This window comes from Aythya ferina (genome assembly GCF_964211825.1).
Source record: "Aythya ferina genome assembly, chromosome: 2".
Taxonomy (NCBI): domain Eukaryota; kingdom Metazoa; phylum Chordata; class Aves; order Anseriformes; family Anatidae; genus Aythya; species Aythya ferina.
Genome location: NC_140297.1, coordinates 32,629,542 through 32,650,550, shown reverse-complemented (window position 1 = coordinate 32,650,550; position 21,009 = coordinate 32,629,542). Strand labels below are relative to the sequence as shown.

The following is a 21,009-nucleotide window of genomic DNA, read 5'->3' as shown; positions in this document are numbered from 1 at the left end:
CAAGACAAAAAAAGCAAACCAATCCCCCACGTCCGTCCCCAAGGAAACCCTGATCAAAGAAAGGTATTAGGCGGTGCCGGGTGTGCGGGTGTGTTGATGTGCATTTCACGGTATTTTGCGCCGTGTATCCAGCGTTATCAGGGCGTGGAGTCAGGTTGATTCATCCGTGCACCGCCGGTGACCGGGACGGCTCTGCGAGGGGTGTGGGTGAGAGCAGCCGCTGCCCTGAATAGGAGCAGCTTATCCTCGTCTCCTGGGCAGAAGGAAGGGGTTTCAAAGCGAATGCTTTGAGATCGCCCGAACCGAAATGAGCTTTACGAAGCAGCCTTTTAGTGCCACGCTGGAAAGATGTTTGAACTCTAGTTGAAGGGGATTTAGGGGGAATGGAGAGGACGATGCCAACAGTTACTACCGGGAATGCAATATCGGGTCCCCTACAATGCTTACTTAGGCTAATGGAGGTCCTGTCATTCAGCTCCCATTGCGCTGGGATACAGGGTAAACATTCCCCGGTGACCCTCTGCATGCAGGTCCCCTCTTCGGGACATCATTAAAAGCATACATGCACTTGCCTGACATCAATTGTCCGGCCGGCTCTCAGGGCTCAGAGATCCCGACAGAAAGCAGGAAAGCAAGCCCAGTGGAGACCCGGCTCTGCTGCTGCGGGCTTTAAAGAGGCTGAAAATCGTTTGGTTGCGGGTGTGTGAGAAGAGACAAAAGTGCTCAGCAGGTAAGAGCGGAGGGTTTTGCCAAGAAGGAACTGTCCTTGATCGCTGTGACAGGATTGACTCGCTGGGGACTCCTCTCTCGGGAGCATCCACGCGTCCCCGAGGGGGCTGCCTGTCTCCTCTCATCAGCATCACGGAGAGAAATTTTACAGCCGCTCTTTCTAGCCCTGCTAATCCTGTTATCCGGGGGGTTATAAATATTAACGCCGCTGGGGCTGGGGATGGGGGACCAGATTAAGCCCTGTCTGAAGTAAGATGTCAGCCAGCCTCTTCCCAACCCACCAGCGCCCGGGGCTGCACGGCAGAGCCCCGCAAGTGCCCTGCCCGGAGGGGCTGCTGGGCGCCTCGGTGCTGGACATCGTGGCCGACTTCTCCCTGGGAACCCCTCACGGTCTCCCCCGGGCCGGGCCGAGCCTGGGGCTCTGCGAGGTCACCTCCAGGTCCCCGTTCGGGGACAGAGCCCTGTCCCTGCGGGAGGGAATGGCCCGGGGACTGCCCCTGGCTGCTTTCGGAGGTGGAGGTCCCGAAGACGAGGAAGAGGAGGAGGAAGAGGAGAGGATGCGGAGCGCTTCCCTCCTGGACAGACCCAGGAGAAAGCGAGTTATCACCTACGCCCAGCGCCAGGCTGCCAACATACGGGAGAGGAAGAGGATGTTCAACCTCAACGAGGCGTTTGATCGGCTGAGGAAGAAGGTGCCCACTTTCGCCTACGAGAAGAGGCTCTCCCGTATAGAGACCTTGCGCCTGGCCATAGTGTACATCTCCTTCATGACCGAGCTCCTGGACGGCTGCGGCAAGCAGGAGGCGAGCTAGGGAGAGCTGGGGACCGGCGGGACAGGGTTGGGGGCCGGCCACCACCCCCCAGTGGCGCTTGGAGCCGTGCCCGGGCACCCTGCACCGCAGCCAGGGCCGTGCAGGCGTGGGGCACAGACCGAGCAGTGCCTGGGGAGCGGGGGAAGAGGAGGGGCAGAGGGCTTCCCTGTGTGTAGATTTGCTAATATATACCATTTTTGTAAAGGGAAGAAAAAAAAAAAAAAAAAAAAAAAGTCTGGGGCTTTTTGGTTGTTGTTGCTTCGCCTGCTTGCTTTAAATTTTTGCAATGTGGCAATGTGCCGCCTTCGAGGCCGGGTCGGACGGGGCACCAGAGATTCTCCAGCCCGCGGACTGGCTCTCCAGCAGTTGCTGGCCCAGCCAGGGACTAGGAAACCCCCTCTCTGTGTATTTATTTATTTTTAATAAACACAAACCAACTCCCTTTTCTCTGAAATCCAGCCTGCCGAGCCCATGCCGTGTGTCACAGGGCGAGTAAAGCGGAACATCTGCTCGGAACCGCTCGGTGTCACGATTCTCTCCCAGGGATCAGCTTTGCCCTGCTTGTGGGCGGCCAGTGCCGGCACTCGCACCCAGCACGATGCAGTGCGGGCGGGGTGTGGTGTTTGTGCCCTCCGAAGAGAGAAAAATAAAGCACGGAAGCATGTAGGCTTTGATTTCGGGAATGTCACTCAGAGGCTTCCCCCCCTCGCTGGATTTTCCTTTTTTGTTTGTTTGTTTGTTTTTGATTTGTTTGTTTTTGTTTCGTTTGTTTCATTTTGTTGTTTGTTGTTGTTGCTCCTAAGGGCCCACAAGTTTCGTTGCAAAATAAAATAAAATAAAATAAAATAAAATAAAATAAAATAAAATAAAATAAAATAAAATAAAATAAAATAAAATAAAATAAAATAAAATAAAATAAAATAAAATAAAATAAAATAAAAAATAATGCTGAAAAGAATAAGGCAGAGGAGGGGGAAGCCCAGGCCGGCCGTACCACGGGGATGGGGATGAAAAGGGCTCCACCGCAGGGCCCCACCTAAGGGAAGGGGCTAGGAGCTCCCTTTCCTAGGGGCCTGGAGCTGGGTCGGTTTTTTATCTGACTGGAGCCCTCTCCGGTTCCTCCTGGTGTGTCTCGGTCACCCTCCCCTTCCCTAGTCCATCCTGCACTGAAATTAGGAGTAAATGGGCAGCGGACCTGCGAGCACTTTTGAGGACAGCTTTTATCTCCACTATATGAATTTGTGGTATTAGTGAAATCAAGATTTTCAGACTTGTATGTCTAAGATCTAAATGCCACCCTCTGATTTCTTCTCTCCTGATTTTGTCAGCTGCTGTTGTGATTCTTCTTTTTCTTGTTTCTTTCACTTCAGTATTATTATAATGAGTGATCTAATATCCTGTTTTAATACTGCAATATTATTTCTCTTCTCACTTACTTCCCTGAATCCCTTTTCCACTTGTTTTCATTGACCTCCATGACTCCACACATTGCATCTGTTTTCTAGTTGTCAGAATGCTTTTTTCCAAGAAGCAGTTGGATAGTTAATGCAGCTGGATTCTCTCTAGAAACTGGGGTGTTTCACCTCTTCAGATGTTTTTTTGCTAAAAATAAAATGAGAAAAGGAACTAGGAATGAGCAGTGTTCCAAAATCAACAACTGTTCACATGACCAAGATGCATTTTACTGTTACTGCTGTGTCAAGCAAAATGATGAAGACAAATTATTTAAGGATAATGAAATGTGCAATTCAATATTCACTTCTTATCACTATTTCTCCATCATCTCCATACAACTATGCTTTCCACAGCATGATTATGTATCTTTCCATATTTTTTCTTGCTCAAGTCACTGGATAAAATTAGAACTCTGTAGCACACAGAGCCTTTAAGAGATTCACAATGTAAACATGCTTGTAACAAGTAATTCAAAAATTATTGTTTTCTCTTCTTGTTTTAATAACAAAACATTGGAATTTGTTCAAGATCCAAGCTTTTCTATGCTTTTGTTAAAGACTAAAGAAAAGCAGAAAGAAAATGTTACATTTTATTTTTGAATACAAATCAAAACCTGGATCCTGCATTATGAATGCTTATTTCGAATAGATTACCAGAAACTTTGCAGCAGTAACACAGAACAGTAGTAACATTCATATATGAACCACCGATTCTTAGAATAATATTTAAAATTAAAAATGCATTCGTGGTACAAGACAGTGAAGACTATATGCAAACAGCACAAAGTACCAAGACAGGTTTTGTATTGTGTTAGGGACTTCAGAGCAACCTCTTGACTGCATATTGATGTATAGGAGCTGAGAAGCTGATGAAGGGGCTTTAATTTTTTTTGTTTCATGCCTTTCCAAAGCAGGGACAGATTGACCAGAATGGTAGTCTTGGTGCAATTTGTTCTTACCACACCTGTGCTAAAACTAAAGCGTACCCTTATATACTCAGTGAAACATCAGGAAACTGTACAGACCCATCAGCTTGCCCACGTGGATGTGCTGAAGTCCTGGAAACTGTCTGCTAAGAATATGAACATGTTTTGGAAATATTGCAGACAAGTTTCTCGCTGGAGTGTGATCCTGTCTCACTGAAATAACGGGACTGTGGGGTCCATTCTCCCTTCATCCTCGTCTTAATCCAAGATAGATGCCTCAGATTCTGTGGAGTCACAGGGCAATAAAACAGCATGTCAGGCTTGGGAAGCCAGTGAAATCCTGGCCCCAGTGATGTGAGTGCAGAACTGCTGCTAACATCAGCAAGGCTTGGATTTCACCCACTGTATTTAAAGGACTTTCCTTGCTCAGAAGCACTGCTGCCACCAATGCCGAAGCCAATCACAGGCCTTGATCTCCCCGGAGCACCATGCCATTATCACCGCATTAAGAACAAAAACTGACAGCGTCAATTACTTCTGGGAAAAGATAATAAGGGGTTTTCTAAAGTCTTAAAGCTGTTTGATCATAGCCCATTTTTAGATCCTGTTCTGAGACGGGTTTGTTTATATTCTCTTTGCCCACTGAAGGCTGCCTTATGGCAGAAAGTTGAGTTCCCTTGTAGCTATCACATTACGATTAGTATTCAGACATGTAAACCAGAAAATAAGTCTAAATGAAATCATATTTGAGAGACATTTCCAAGCTTTCTAAGAGAAGTAAAAATAATCAAATGATTTTGCAATCTATAGTCTTGTTTTACAGCTGCTCAACCTGAAAGTAGGTTTAAGCAAATTAGTGCTGGAAATGGAACAAAATATTATGATAGCACTACAAACTCCTGCATCCACGTTCTGACCAGCTACTATGGCCCCAATGTGTTTATTATCGCATTTGTCAGCGTTTCCATTATAAACACTCTAGTGTGGAGGGTTTATAACTCAACTATAAAAATTCCCTCCAGGATGAAACTTGATAAGTGAAGTCTTAGTCCAACAACACTTCTTTTCCTTTACAAACTTTAAAATAAATTAGTTTTTGAAGTCATGGGGGTTCTAAGCAAAAATAGTGGAAAAGAGTTTTTGATTTATTTTTCTTCTCTTTCACATCAGTGGTGCATCTCAAAGAGATTTTCTATTAAACCCTTTTGGTCTCTTTGATGAACTTGGAACTTTTGGACTTTTTTTAAATTAAAAATAGCCATGATGTTTTAAATATAGCTACTCTGCATGCTGAATCCCCATTTTTCATAAGACTCTGTTGTTTTCACTAGGCTTGAATACAACTAATCTGCAACAATGATAGCCACACTTATTACATATATACTGTAACAATTAAAAGAACAGATAGGTATGTTGATTATAATCTTTTTGTAGTACAATAAGACTTGTTCTAAAAATAATTAAAAATGCTAAACAATCAGTTCAGAGTACTTTCTCTTAATCTTTACTGTGAAAGAGCAAGCTTGTTTGAGATATTTAAATGAATATCCATCACAATTGTATACCCAGAGTAAAAGAACTGAATAAAAATGCTCAAGTGTAATTCCTTAAAAATTTATCTGTTCAAGGAATGCATCTCAGATATATATTTTTTTAATTTCTTTAATTTCATTTAGATCTCACTTTTTCTCCATTCTACCCTAGATTAAGGGACAAGCTTTGGTCTGGTGATATATTATTAATATAAATATTAAACCCCTGCAATTTCTTGCAGCCATCATTCCATGGATCACCAGTCACAGCCCAGTTCCCTATACATTTGAAATTCCTGTTCCTTCAAAGAAGTCAAAGTAAGGAATCAATCCTGTAATCTTTACTTTTGAGTAGTGTAGTGTCAATTTTCACATGAATCTACACTTGTAAGATCTGTAATGTAATCAAATGTTTATATACATTACATTACGTTACTGTTTATATTTCCCACAAGGGCTTCAGTGCTGTAACTGTGACTCAGAGCATCTTCTCCCACACCATGGAGTTTTGAATGCTTCCCATGTAGAGTTGTTGTAATGCAGAAGGACAAGCTTCCCTATTGTTACCTGGAGCTTTAATTCATGCCAAAGTGATCAGGCACACTGAGGTGCTTGGCCTGTTTATGCTTTTGGCTCACCTCTGCCATAATTTCAAAAGGAAAACTTAAAAGCCTCTGTTGATTTAACTGTTTCTTTAGCTCTGAAAGCAGAAGAAAGGTAATAATTGTCCATGTTAATTCCAGTTACGTCTTGTCTTGCTCCAAGCCTTGCTCCAAGTTCAAGGAAAAGCAGAGCATTTTATGATTTCTTCATATTACAATTTCATGATTTTCAGCAAAGAAGAAATCTGGAGGGACTTTAACATAAATAAATGAACTAAGAGAAGGCGGAGTAGTTATGAATGAACTAGGAGAAGGCAGAGATGTTGATACTTTTTTTTTTTCCTAGTATTATTTACCTACTATAAAATCTTTAACATTTCTAATGAATTCTGACTATTGAAACTTACCCTGTTATCAAAGGACAGAGTTGTGAATATAGCACAAAGCATACAGTAATAATTATTCCACATCAAATGCCATTCAGTGCTTGAACATCTTGGGTTCAGGTGGGAGGGATGATCTCTCTAGTCTGGATAAAAGGTTGCTTAACAAAGGATTTACAGAACAATCTATTCTTTAGGAACATTTACTTATTGCATGACAAAGATGAGATACAATATTAAGGTCCTGATTTCTCATAAATCACTGTTGAAACTAAGGGAATTAAAAGTTTTGACCTAAGGCCACAGCCATTATTTTGGTCTCTGATAGTGAAGTGAAGGTGTGCAGCTATGCTAGACCTCTTCTCTTCAGCAGTGAGTAGTGATTGTGGTGCATTTACTGCTCATAACCAGTATTTCTGGAAAACTGTAGTGCATTTTACATTGTTCTGAATTTTCTTCCTAAGCCTATCCATCTGTGGAAATCTGTGTGCAAAGTTGCCATTGAACAGAATGAGAAAATGCACTGGACCTCAAGGTGTCTCTAGGTAAAATGCCAGTTGCTAGAAGCACCCAACCTCAATAAACACAATGCATGATTAGAAGTATAAGGAGGAGTTTCAACATAGAAAATGTGCAGAAACTTGCAATTAAGGGAATACCCAACAAAGCCTTGATGTCCCTCTTCGACCCCAGGGCTGGTGGTCCTTCATATTTGTCTTCCACCTATCCACTGTTCTGCTGCTCTCTATATTCATGAACAGAGGGTTCTTGAAACACACAAAAAAGTCTTCTTTAAAACACATTTATTTGAAAAATGAATATAAAACCCGATAGAGCTAGATCTAGCCACAGCACATCAGATTTCATGTTGCAACGGCGTGCTGCATTTTCTATGAAAGCTGGCGCCAGTGATCACATTTTGCCATTCAGTCCACTCCGTGTGGTTGTATATTTTCTTAATGAGGATCTGAAACCAGCCCCCTTCACTTAACTGACAGTCTGCCAGAATTATGCCATCTTTCCAAATGCAGAGATCATATGATCCATCTGTTGTCTGCAGCCATGCAGGGGAAACACTCTCCAAAGAGAAATGTGGGTTGGCCCCAAACGTATGTAATTATCCAAAGGCTGAAGTGTTTCAGATGTTTCAAGGTGCTCTTAGACCTGATCTTGGTCATCTAAGCTCCTCTGAAGTCTTTTAGAATAATGTATATAACTAAGCCATTGAGTTGGCAGGAAATTTTTGGAGTAAAGGAATAATTTAAAAATTATTCTTGAATAACTTTGAGCTGAATCAGAGATTTAGGACTCAATAATATCATCTGGGACTTTTGGGAGTGCTTACTCTTTTAAATAGTTCACATTTTTGTTCTTAATATTATCACATATTAAAACAAAAAGCAAAGAGAATTCAGTGAATATACAGAAAGATGTTTTAATCAGATTTTAATGACATGCCAAGACCCTACAGTAACTCTGCAGCATCCTTGACTCTAATAACTCTGCAAAACTACCAGATGCAAGAGAAGTTGTAGAATGATGAATAGTCACGGACAAAAATAAATAAATGAATAAATAAATAAATAAAATAAAAAGGTGATTGAGAGACTGTGAAATGAAAGGCTATCTCCAATCTTTCCCTGCCTTACTTGAAGACGCGTGGAATTCATTTTGTACTACATCTGAGCCAGTTTAAATTTTCTTTGCAGATATCATGAATGTTGCCAAATATGATTAAACTGATAGATTAGGTCCTCATCTGGTGCCACCTCCTTGACATACAGAACCCAAATTTTAATCATCAGCAAATGGCGCTTTCACCAAAATACTGATAACTGTGCTTGAAATAGTAAACCAAGACTTGGTAAGATGGAACAGAGACCAATAGACAATCCTATTGCTGCAAACACCTTTCCCAGCCTCAAGGTATTAAATTTGGAGAGATGCACAAGTCCATTACTTTATTCTGTCAACCATACATGGATTCACAACAGCTTAAGTCAATTCTCACCATTATATATTCCACACATCCAGGAACTGAATTATTACAGCATCCCCTCTCAAATCATAAATGCCTTACCTACAGGCTGAACCACGTTATACTCTAGAAGTTTTGTGATGTTAACAGCATGAAGTTTACCCACAGAGAGAAAAAAGTTCTGCCAAACCTATGTTGTGAACATATGGTATTTGTCATATTTTAAATATGCAAGTACATTTCCTCCAAAATAGAGATTTCTCATATTCTCTGAGTGGTAAAAGCATGAATCTTTGATGTCCCATTGTCCAAATCCTTTGATGAATCCAGTACATTAGCCAAGTCTTTGACTAGAGAGGATTTTGGAATATAAGGTCAGTTATTTTGCCTCCAAGCTGAAAAGATTTACCGTGTAGCTGAGAATAGTGCAGAAAGTGAAAAGTTCTAATGACATGTCTTTCAACCCTACTTCCCCTCCCAAATCACAGTTCCCTAGAAGGTATGGGTCATTAGCATTATTTATTGTGAGAGTTTCTGGAATTCTTCCATACCACACAAGCGCCCAATATCACCCCAAAGATGCAGTGTGACCTCAGGGAAGAAGAAAGGAGGCTTTATGACCAAAGCTTTTTCTTTTGCTGAAAACATCCAATGACACATTTTCAAATGACAGGAAGTCTGTATGGAGACTGGTAATGCTTGCCTTGAAGAGGTATGGTGGAAGTGCTTAGCAGCACCATAGAGGTTTCCTAATCACTGAAAATCTAGGGCAAACAGGCTACATTTTCAGTGGTTTCTTTCCACTCTGTCTAATGATACTGCTACCTGTATGGCACTACTCTTCTGCCTCTGTATTGCAGATAGGTTGTTGTTATGTTATACACTGTCTGACATGCCACGGGTGTTAGTGGTGAGCCACTAATTCTTTTGCTTCAGTTTTGGTGTCCTTGCAGTAGCATTTAATCCTATGTGGATGTGACATACCATGTTCAAATGCTCTTGAGCAAAGTTTAATGGCAACTTCATGTTGTATAATATTTTTCCAACCTCTGTGACATAAGGAGCAATGGATTTTTTTTTCCTTCAATGAACAGTTTGGGAGGGGTATGCATGAAGAATTGCAACATATTTGACAACTACAAGGAATGGTAAAGCATCTTCTATCTCTTCGTAACAGTACTGCTTGCTGTTGACCTACACTAGGTCAGTGTGAATACAAAGAGATGTTTATTGTAGTGACAGCTGAATGACTATATCATCTTCTTCCCTACTATCCATGTCTCTTTGAGTTGGCCCCATACCTTTGATGTGAGTAAGTATTAAGTACCTCCTTCTTTCAATATGCATCTGATTTACACTTAAAAACTTAATTTCCCAACAGTGTACCTAATCTTTAAACATGGATTTTTTCTTCTTTTTCTGGATAAAAGTTGCTACCCACAATGAAGCCTGTGAGGAAATGGTAAGGCTTAGACAGTTAGCCTGCCAGCTACACTAACAAATCAAATAGTTTGACATCTATACCAGACTATTAGTTCCTGCAATGAACTGACAACATGAAACCATAGATGGAAGAATTTGGTGTTGCTAAATTTTACCTGCCAAATTGGAGTCTGTGTTGTCCTCTCAGAAGAGACAACCCATTCTGGGATGAGTCTTCAAGAAGAATGTGGCAGCTGTTTCGCTTTGTACAGCAACATGACACAGTGTTATAGGAAAGAAAACACAGAGAATTATCTAGGTTGATTGAAATTAAGCCAAATGACAGTGTGCTATACCACAGCCACTCAAATACATACGTTGAATATAGATAAGGTTGTAGTTACCCATAATGGAATCTGGCCAGAAGACAGCTTCATGTGTCTTTCCAAGACACTAACGGATTTCCACTGGCCAAAAGTTTAACATGTTGGCTGATAATAGCTAGGTTGAAGGCCATGTGGGGATAACCAAAATAGATCATAAGTGACACTGTAGATAGTATACGGCTGTAAGCGACCGCAATGTACTTAATCAAACTTCTATCTCTTTGAAAGGAATGACGACCATTTTATTGTCGTGCATCAAGTAATCTCCATTCAGAAAAAAAAATAAAAAATAAATAAAATAAAAAATCTGGAGGTATGCATCATTCAGAGTACCCAAACATCTGATACAATGGCTAAAGGGAAACAGTGTGGTAAAGACTGTGAGGCTGTAGTCTGTTTTTATATTTGCTTTCCTCTTCTTCTTTTTCATTTTTTTTTTTCAAATAAAGACTGTGTACTATGTATCGTTGTAGAGAAAAGGATTAACATCTGAAGTTGTAAATGCCACTGAAAAGTAAGAAATTTCATGTTATATTCCTTGCACATCTTCTGATTTGAAATCAATTATATGTGTTGTCACCAAGAGTTGCATTAGGCCATTTGCAAAGAATAACATTAGATCAGACATTACAAAATGTCATAAACTGCTTGAGTATGAACTGGGACATGAACATATTTTAAAGTCACGAGAATTTGTTGAAATGAAGTTTTTGCTCTGTCTTTGAAAATCTGGGACAAGTCTTACTGTTTAAGGTCCACCACATATATGTACCACTGAGCTCAAAACATCTTTGCACTTAAAAGGTCAACATATTTAACAACATTTCTACCATGCAACAAAATACGGGTGTTCTGAAGACTGAAAACAGATTACAACTTGCATAGAAAGAACTATTTTTAAATCACTGAAAATTCACTAAATTCAGCTAAATATTAAAGAAAATTTTTTCACTTTACTCCAAAAGTAACCAGTCTTAAGTATTTATTTTTATTCAACAGTAATCTCAGGCTGGATTTGTTTTCATTTCTATTTTATTTAAAGTTTAATTGATACATTTTAGGGCTTGATCTAAAGCCCACTGAAACACTCCCTTTGACATCAAAGGGTTTTGGAGCAAGTCCTTAATGAACGCAGGCATAAATGTTTTAAAAGGAGAAATGAATACTTCAGTGCTTCCGAGATTAACTATTTTTAGTGCTGCAAGGTCAGATAGTACACTTTGTCATGAGAATATGTTTGGTATAGTTTTCAAGACAGAAGCAGAAGCAATATGGTATTTTACAATACAGCATAGATACAAATCCAGATGCTTGTTTAGTGGTCAGAGTACGTAGACAAACACATGGATGCCTGCATACATACATACATATGAACAGTGTGCATGTGTTAATTTACATTAATATTAATAACCCATGGACTCTTCTGGACAACTGCCCTAAAAGTCCAGTAACTTGTGCTCAGTAATTTTATGTCAGTAATTTGTGCTCTAGAGCAGCTTCCTTGTGTGACCTATTATATGGCATTGGGTCAGTGATTAAAACCAGGGTATGGATCTATGAATAGATCAACAGTGAGCAAGGTGCCCTCAAAAATCACCGTCCTGTTTTCCCGAGGCTGGTGAATAAGATTGGGGCTCTAAATGGTGTACAGCAGATCTTTAGGTATCATAGCAGACAGCCATTAGCACAAAATAAATACATTAAAAATATATAAATACCTTTCCATTTAGAAAGAAATATGTAGGCTTTTTTCCACCATTTTTTCCACTTTTGTCTTCTCTGAGAGGAATACCTGACAGAGAAAAAATAAAGCCCTGTTCTCTCAAAAAGTCCTCTATCTAGGTGTCCTTAGAGACAAGATAACTGTGGAAAGAATGAGATGAGTGCTCATTTCTGTGAACATTTCCCATCCAGGCTCTTCTTCACTGCTCAGCCACACTCAGCTTGTGTGGTCCTACAGTGGGAGGAAGAGGAGGTGGATGGGTTCCAATTTCCAGACCTGGCATTCAATCAGGCTACCTATCAAAATAATAATAATAGAATAAAAAGTATGCATTTGCCTAGAAGAGCATATATGTATGTTAGGATGACCTTCCAGCCTTGAAGGCCTTTTCCTTCATACCAGGCCTTGCTGTCAACCTCAAAGGAGAGGTGTAAGGAAGAGCCTTACACTAATAAATTACAATAATGCATTACACTAATGAATTCTTGCAGTGTCTTCTGTGTCGTGGTTGTTTCTTACATGATCTTTTTTCTTCATCTTCTCTGAGATCTCAAGAGTAGCTGTAAGTCTAAAGCAGACCACACTGAGTAGGGAGCACAGAGGATCATTCCACAGGGTGCAGATGTGGCTAACTTCAGCATAGCCCACTTCCATGCTGAAATTCTGGCTCTGGGACTCTGCCAGCTGCAGGAAGAGTCTGAGCATACCCCTAGGAAGGAGACTTAGTGGAATGCCTTATCCATCATCAGTGCCCAGGGTACACCCTCCCCCACCTTGGAAGAAAAAACAGAGTTTGTGGCTAAAAAGGCCTGAAGTTTTATGGAGCTTCCATGAGCCAAGTGTATTGAAAGATTGAAGATAGAGATTTGAGTAATGTGTGGGAGCAGGAAGAATACAAAAAAATATATATTTACATAGATCAGAAAAGATGGAAGAGATGGAAAAGCATTTTTTTAAAAAATCAAAGGAGCTGAAATAGCAAATAAACTCCATTATTAATATAAATAACTATTATCCCCTGGAGTGCAGATAAGCTTGTTTTACTAAGCAGTCTTTTCAGATTTAGACATGAAACCACATAAACAAGACCCAGAGCCATAATTAGGTGCAGAGCTCCATCACAGCACCAAATATGTTGATCTCTTGGGATGGGAAGGACTCGTCTTCTCTGTGGTGCAGGATAGGCCTTCCACCAAGGTGCTCACTCCCTCCTTAAGGAGCAGGAGCCATGCATTATTTCTGGAGCCGAGTAAAACATACGTAGATAAAAGATTTTATATTAGAAAACATATGGCAAACAATTGCAGAGCTCGGGTCATCGGGACACCTGCCTCCTGTGCGGGCTTGTGTGCTTGCTACCAGGGCACAGGTTTTGCTTGGCGTTGCAGGGAGGCGGTGGCAGAGTGGAAGGGCCGATGCGGAGCGAAGCGGAGCCCCCGCGCGGAGCGGCGCAGCGCTGCCGGCCGCCGGCACAGCCCCGGCCCGGGGTCGCGCTCGGGCGCGGGGCCGGGGGCGCGCTGGAGGTGCTCGGAGCCCCACAGGGCTTCTCTGCAGGGAAAATAAAAAGCAGCCCCCCGGATAGGAGGCCTCTAGGGGTTTTGACTGAGTCACCGCATCGCAGCTAGAGATTAAGGTTTAAAAAATAAATAATAATAATAATAATAAAAAAAATCATTGTGGTCATTTTGACGATGAAAAGGCTTCGCTGAATGATTCCGAGAAACCCTTCTTCTCTTTTCCAGAGCTTGCAGACGAAGCGAGCGGCAGAGCTTCGGGTAGGAGCACACCCGTAGGAAGTCTCCGTGTGTCCGGAGGGGCCGTGTGCCCACCTTGCACGCCCCCAGCCCCAACCCCGGCTCTGGCTGAGCGATAAAAGAAAGGGGGGGGCTGTCTACGGCGGAACCCCCGAAGGAATCCGTGCCAAAGCAAACGGGGAACGGCCAGGCACCCCCCCTACACCCACACCCACGAGTGTCAGGGGTGGACGCGGCGTGGTACACGGCCTGAAGGGACAGGGATCGGGACAGGGACGGGGACGGGGATGGGGACGGGCGGGGAATCGTGCCCTCCGGTGGCCGCCGGCCGCACAGCCCCGCTGGCTGCGCCCACCCTGCCGGGCCCAGGTAGCCAGGCTGCAGGCACGGCCCCGGGGCGGGCGGCTGCCCCGGTCAGGGACACGGGGTGGATGGAGGAAGCCAGTCCCGCTCTGCAGGGCTTTGGGTTCTTCTTGCCCCTGTGCTGCTCTCGGCACAAGTTGGTGGCAGGGCACGGGGAGAGCTCCCAGGTCATTCACTCGATCACACTGCAGCATGGAGAGTTGCTGGGTGCTCTCTTGTTCCTTCTGAAGGGACTGAGTCTCAACCAGTCTTTCACTAGCATCTGTAGGAATTAAAATCCTTGGCCATGGAAATTAGTGGGGAAGCTGCACTTTAGTGGGCTTTGAGACAGCTCCTGATGAGGTTCCATGAGTATGCAGCCAGGCAGCCTGTCCTGAGCACATACACATAACAGTTACATTGCTGAATAACCTGGGAAGCCCCCACCAGTGCAAGATCAGGGTATTTTGCCATAGTGAACAGAGCTAAATTACAACATGTGTACGTGCAGGCCATGTGCCTAACACTGAACAGCCTGTTGCAACCCAGTTGTAATTTGCACACATGCAACGTAATGCACATTGTGCTTGTAACCACCACACATACTTCTTAAACTATGCATACATTAGTTCTTAAACTTCCCCATTGATTTATAATCAGGGAAACAAAATAAGAGCTTTTATTCATTCTTATTCAAAAATCAAAGAAAGACACAAACTCATGGCCCGCTTCCCTTGAAAGCAAAGATGTTTCTGCTTGGCTGGGGCAGGGCTTGCTCATCCCAGCCTGAGAATATCCCAGCAGCTGATGGCTCCTACACAAGCATGGAGATATTGTTAGGGGAAAGCTATCCAAGTGTCTCCCTATGATCAGCCATGCAAACTTCGCTTCCAAAGATAGATGATCAAGACCACAAGGAGCATCAAAGCCTAGCTCATTCAGTCCCTTTGCTAAGGCCATTCCTCATTGCACATTCCTAGGAGCTTGTCCTTTATTCAGCTTTGTGTTCACACCACAGCTGTAATCTGGGTTATTGTAGTTACTGTACGTTACTGCACTGGTAACAAAATGTTTTCTGGGTTTCTTCATGTCCTGACTGTGCCCTGTGTAAGGGCTGATCCAACAGCACACATTTTCCTGATCCGGGGAGGCCTGCACAGGTGGGCAGATGCTGTCCTAGAAGGGCCCTGGAAAAGTTCTGGAGTTGCTTGCAGTTTTGCTTGCCACCTCCAAAGAGTGAAGCAGGGATGAGAGCCTGCCCAGGGTGCCAGGTGAGTCCTCACATGCCTCACGTGCCACAAGACATGCCTCTGCATAGCAGAGAACAGGACACACCACCCTCACCCCATGCTCCAGAGCAGACTGTCGATCAACCTTAATGGCTTTTGGAGGTTCAAAGCAGATAGTTTAGCACTGTTTAAATACACAACATTTACTATTTTAATGCAGAATACAAAATCCCCAACCCCATCCCCATCAGAAGCTGTGCATTTCAAATTAAACCAGAGCTGAAATGGCTTTCTTTAAGCAATGTACAGTCCCAGCTCCCCTTCCCTCCCGACACACAGGTATACATGCACACTGCAACAGACCAGCTGTATGTGCACACACCCCCACAAATGCACTTAAACACACACAGATCCTTGGTGTATTCTTCTAACCAGTGCTGATTGCTTTTGCTGCAGTTGCAGTTAAGAGTAACCGACCCTAAACTCTACCATCTGCCATGCTCATCTCCTCTCCCTCCAAGAACAGCTGCCCTCTGTACCCCATGTGCATTTTCTGTGTTTTCTTGCCTTCCAATGTGGAAAAATAGAGTTTGTTTAGGCTTCTCATGTATCGTTCTCTCCATCTTTCCTTTCTTCTTCTGCACACCCTTCCTCTGGCCAGTGGGGAGCAGGTGGTGTCCTGCGTCCCACTCAAAGTTCAGCTGACCCAGCAAACCCTCAGGAGACACTATTCCTCCTTTCAGGCAAGGGATTTCTAAGGGATTTCTTCCACCAGTTTTGCCAATGTGGGGCTTCACTGCCCAGGCATGGCCTCAGCATCCTGTTCCCTGCAAGCTAACAGGTACCTGTATGTGGATTCGCACTGATGTTTTTTCCTGTAAGAAGAAAGGGAGAGAGAGAGAGAGAGAGAGAGAAAGGAAGGAAGGAAGGAAGGAAGGAAGGAAGGAAGGAAGGAAGGAAGGAAGGAAGGAAGGAAGGGAGGGAGGGAGGGAGGGAGGGAGGGAACTCCAGAGCTGCTTGTGGATGCTCACCTTTGTTCTGTGATGCCACCATTCAACATCCTGGAGAAGCACCAGGGCTCTGGCCGCAGAAAAAAATGTAGTGACAGGGAGGTGGAGGAGAGGCAGCTCTTTTACCTTGTGGGGGGCAGGTATTGCCAGCAAAAGGGAACCCCCAGAGTTTCCCAGACAGGCTGTGGTGTCCAGGTGATGGCAGAGGCCTGTTGGTCACAGCACCCATGCCAAGGACAAGCCCAGCCTCGGGGAATTTGTGCCCACTCTGCGGCTCTGCATGCTGCTGTGCCTGCCCTCCACGCTGTTTTTCCTCCTATTTCCCCAAAGAGCAGGGTTAGGGCAGGCCGCTATGTGCTCGCTTCTCCGACTGGAAGAGCGGTGCAGGAAAGCCGCCCTCCGGGCAGCGGGGAGGCAGCCCCTGACCGCGCCGGGTGGCGCCGGGCGCTGAAGTGCGGAGCGGGAGGGGACAGGGGCCATCTCCTGGGCCGAGCCGGGCCAAGCCGGAGCCGCAGCCCCTCGGCGGTTCCTGCTCCGTGGTCCTCACAGCGCCCGGGGGGCTCTGGAGGTACCTGCCCCTAGCAGACAGCTATTTCCCCCCCCGATCAGATGCCAGCGCTTTTAAAGAAGCCTCGTCTTTTTCTCCGTTTTTTCATCCCTGGGATTTCCCCCGCTGTTATTTTGTTCGCCCTCTCTTCCCTCTCACCCCAAAGGCACTGCCCGCTGTCCCCACGCCGGGGCTGCCCGGAGGAGCGGTGCCGGTGCAGGGCCGGTGCCGCAGGCGTGAGGTGCCCCGGGAGGGAGCAGCAGAAGTGCATCGCCCCTTTTATTGACGGCTGGCAATTTCTGGCTTTCTCTTCCAGGCTTTCCCCGTTTGAATCTGAGCTGCTGTTAAAAAGACACACCACCTGCTCGGGGCTGCCAGCGAGCGGGGACGGAGGCACAAAGGCGGGGGATGGGAAGAAACAGCTTTGGCTACAAACACAGAAGATAATTAAAAATAAATAAGCTCGGTTCCCAGGAAGTGCCGGCCTCTGGTGCCTTCAGGGAGGGCAAATTGAAGCGTGCGGCCAGCGGGCAACGAGGGCGGGCAGAGAGACTCTGTACACCCTCCTTCCCGTCTGCCGTGCCCGGCTGGGGCTGCAGGGATGCGGATCCTCCCGGCTTTCTCTTTAAAGACGAGCTCGAGGACTAAGGCGTATGCACGAAGCCAGTGCTCAGTTCCCCCGCTGCTTCCACCTCTGAAGATGGCTTTCTCCGAGCGCAGTCCTACCGCTTGCCAGGACCAGGCTGTCCCATTCCCTCTACCCAGCCCAAAAACGTGAGGCTGCCTCGGATAGCCGGACCCCGGGTGGGCTCGGAGCCGGGAGCGCGGGGTGTGCGAGAGGGGGGCAGGATTAGGATGTGTCTGGATGCTTCTCCTTCCTCCCTCTCGCTGCAAGTCGTGCCCGCTGCAGCGGAGGAAGTCCGAGAGATGCGGGCAGCCCCCGGCCGCCCCGGGGCAGCCGCCCCCTCGGCAGCCCCCGCCACGATGTGCACGGGTACTCCCCTTATCTCCCCCACCCCAACACGGCCTCAGCACCCCCCCAAAAACCCGAGTGAGAACCAAGGGAGCCGGAGGGAGAAACCGCGGAGAGGGAAGCCGAGAATGGGGCTGGGGTAAGGATGGATGTGTGTCGCGGGGGGGGTGGGGTGGGGGGGGGGGTGAGGCCAGATCACTTGTGAATGGCTTGAAAAAAATTAATTGGGGGAGGGCGGGGAGGGGGGGAAGCGGAAACTTTCCTATAAAACTCAGCAAAAGTCCCTCCTCTCCACGTCAGGCCAATGACACTGCTGCCCCCAAACTTTCCGCCAGCAGGAGCTATAAGAACCTCCAAGTCTTCAACTTTCTCCCAATCCCAGACACCTCGAAGGGGCTCCAAGGAGGGATCGGGAGGGATTTTTTGATTTTTTTTTTAATTTTTTGGTTGGCGTGCGTGTTATTTTTTTTTTCTCCTCTTGGATCCCGATGCCATCCCCCCTCCCCCCAAAGTGAGGTCCTCCCTCCCTCCCTCCCTCCTCCTCCTTCTCCTCGCAGGCCAGCGAAGCAGCCGACCAAGGGGGAGCTGGCGGGTTAGGTGCCCCCCTCTCCTCCCTGCCCTCCCCCCCCTTCCCGGCCCGCTTCTCGCGTCTCCCCCCCAGAGATGATGCAGCAGGACGAGTCGAACTCGCCAGTCTCCCCCGCCGACGACAGCTTGAGCAACAGCGAAGAGGAGCCGGACCGGCAGCAGCTGCCCAACGCCAAGAGAGGGGGGCGCAAGCGGCGCTCCAGCCGCCGCAGCGCCGTCGGGGCCGCGGACGAGCCGTGCAGCCCGGCGCAAGGCAAGCGGGGCAAGAAGTGCGGGGCAGCCGGGGGCGGCGGGGGCGGCGGCGGCAGCAGCAGCGGCGGCGGCAGCCCCCAGTCGTACGAGGAGCTGCAGACCCAGCGGGTCATGGCCAACGTGCGGGAGCGGCAGCGCACGCAGTCGCTGAACGAGGCGTTCGCCGCCCTGCGGAAGATCATCCCCACGCTGCCCTCGGACAAGCTGAGCAAGATCCAGACCCTCAAGCTGGCGGCCAGGTACATCGACTTCCTCTACCAGGTCCTACAGAGCGATGAGCTGGACTCCAAGATGGCAAGCTGCAGCTATGTGGCCCACGAGCGGCTCAGCTACGCCTTCTCGGTGTGGAGGATGGAGGGCGCCTGGTCCATGTCCGCATCCCACTAGCAGGCGGCGTCCCCCACCCGCATCCCCCCGGCAGGAGCCCTAGGTAAGGCAGGGACCCCGAAAATGGGGGAATTAAAGGGGGTGACTGCGCCGTGGGCCGGCCACGCGTGGCGAGATATTGAACCTCCTCTCCTGGCTTCCAGGCCGGCTGCAAGCAGGGCCGCTGGAGCCGCGGAGACGCCCCCTGCACCCCCCCCCATGTCCCCCCACCCACCCGCCGCCCGTCCCCGGGGGCGCTCCGCGGGGCCCACGCGTGTCGGGGCGCTGCCGGCGGGGGTGGACTGCGGTCGCGGGTGTGGGGCCGGATGGGGCCGGCCTGGAGAGGTCCCTTCCTCACCAACCGCTGCGAACGGAGCCGGCGGGGCTTGCCGGGCCGCTTGTCGGCCCGTGTTTCGAAGGGAATCCGCGGGCAGGCTCCCCCGGAGTGTCTGCCCGGCGGGGACACCCGCTTCGCCCTCCTTCTGCCGAGCACAGAGCGAGTGTTCACGGAGCCAGGCCGGCGGAGGTACTGCTGGGTCTATCTTGCATGTCAGTAACGAGTTTTCCGCCCTCTCTGGGTTTTTGCAGATGACATTGTTCCCACAGAAGGAGAAAATGGACAATCTAGAGACTCTGAAGTTGGATACCTTTTTGTTGTTGTTGTTCTTGTCTAAAAAAAATAATAATTGTACCAAGGATTTCTTGGAAATTAGAAGAGCAATATCCAAATTGAAAGCAGGGCGTGGGGAGCACTTAAGGAAAGAGAAAGAGACAAGGGCTTTGGACAGTGACTGCACGTTGGGCGTCGGTACAATCCACACATCTCTGCATTCTGATATAAGTCTGACTCGTTCGATTTTATTTTATTTTTTAATTTTGACGAAGAATGTTGGAATTTATCTTTTTTTTTTTTTTTTTTTTGCATGCATTCCCAAGAGGTCGTGCCTATGAGCCACTGATGAAAGGAAATACATTATTGTGGACTTTCTTCATTCTTGAATGAAACCAACCAACCAAAAATATCCCTGTAGAGATGAAAACTTTTTTTTTTTTTTTTTTTTTTTTTTTTTTTTTTTAGGGGGGAATAAGCTGGGCTCAAGCTGTTATATACCCGGTTCCTAACTTTTTTATTATTATTATTTTTCCTCTGAGAAAAAAATAAACATTTTATTTATTTATTGATGACCCATGTTAAAATGCAAATAGATCCGGTGTCTAAATGCATTCCTATTTTTATGATTGTTTTGTAAATATCATTGTATATTATTTTTCTGCAATAAATAAATATGATTGAAATTTTAATAACCTTAAAGTTTGGTCTCTCTGAGAACTCGAGGTTGGAACTGGAGATAAATACCTGCTTGTTGAGCTGTAAAGACACCCAAGAGAGAGGGGGCACTAGTACAAACAAACCAGGCGAAAAACGCAAATAAACGCGCTACTGACAGACACAGGCACGTTATTTATTGAGACAGCTTTATTATTCTGCGCTGAGGCTCGCTGGACTTGGGGGCACGGTGTCCTCCCTCCTCTGTCCCTCTCTCCTGGCTGTCTGTCTGTCTCTCCTGGCTCTGTCCCTCTCGCCCTATACCCTCCACCCCCAGTGCTGAGGGAGCCGAGCTCCCCGGGCCCCCGGCGTTTTTGCTGATAACCCTTAAGAAGAGGCATCCGTTTTAAACAGGGATTCGGACAGCCACAGGCAAAGAGAGAGAAAGCGAGTCTGAAACAGGGAAGTGTCTAGCGAGTGGGGTTTTCCGGTGGAAGTGATGTTTGACTGCTCTGCTCTCCAGGGTTTTATATAATATATAGACTAGAGATCGCATTTGCGTTGTGCGAAGCACGGAGGACACGCTAACCCGCCCTCTTCTCCTTTTCTACACGCAGGGCGCATGTTGCCTCTCTTTCTTCTCACCATACCTTCCTCAGGGTCCCAGCATGCGGCGAGACCCCCGTTGTAAGAGAGAGGAAACCTCCAGATCTGAGGGCTCGGGAGGAAGGTGA

The 21,009-nt window shown here is 46.4% G+C and overlaps 2 protein-coding genes across 3 annotated transcripts; both read left to right on the top strand.

Moving 5' to 3' along the window:
* Positions 1-983: 983 nt before the first annotated feature.
* Positions 984-1,541, top strand: FERD3L (Fer3 like bHLH transcription factor; the record flags this gene model as incomplete). The annotated part of the gene is made up of 1 exon (XM_084511808.1): positions 984-1,541. The coding sequence occupies one exon, from the start codon at positions 984-986 to the stop codon at positions 1,539-1,541; it is 558 nt and encodes a 185-aa protein (XP_084367934.1).
* A 15,971-nt stretch (positions 1,542-17,512) lies between these two features.
* TWIST1 (twist family bHLH transcription factor 1) lies at positions 17,513-20,297 on the top strand. Of its 2 annotated transcripts, none has more exons than XM_084511048.1 (3): positions 17,513-17,941; positions 18,464-19,072; positions 19,945-20,297. In XM_084511048.1, the coding sequence occupies exons 1-2, from the start codon at positions 17,695-17,697 to the stop codon at positions 19,027-19,029; spliced, it is 813 nt and encodes a 270-aa protein (XP_084367174.1). In that variant the 5' UTR covers positions 17,513-17,694; the 3' UTR covers positions 19,030-19,072; positions 19,945-20,297. The 2 variants fall into 2 exon arrangements, with proteins under 2 accessions (XP_084367174.1, XP_084367173.1); XM_084511047.1 differs by having other exon boundaries at positions 19,597-20,297.
* Positions 20,298-21,009: the final 712 nt, after the last annotated feature.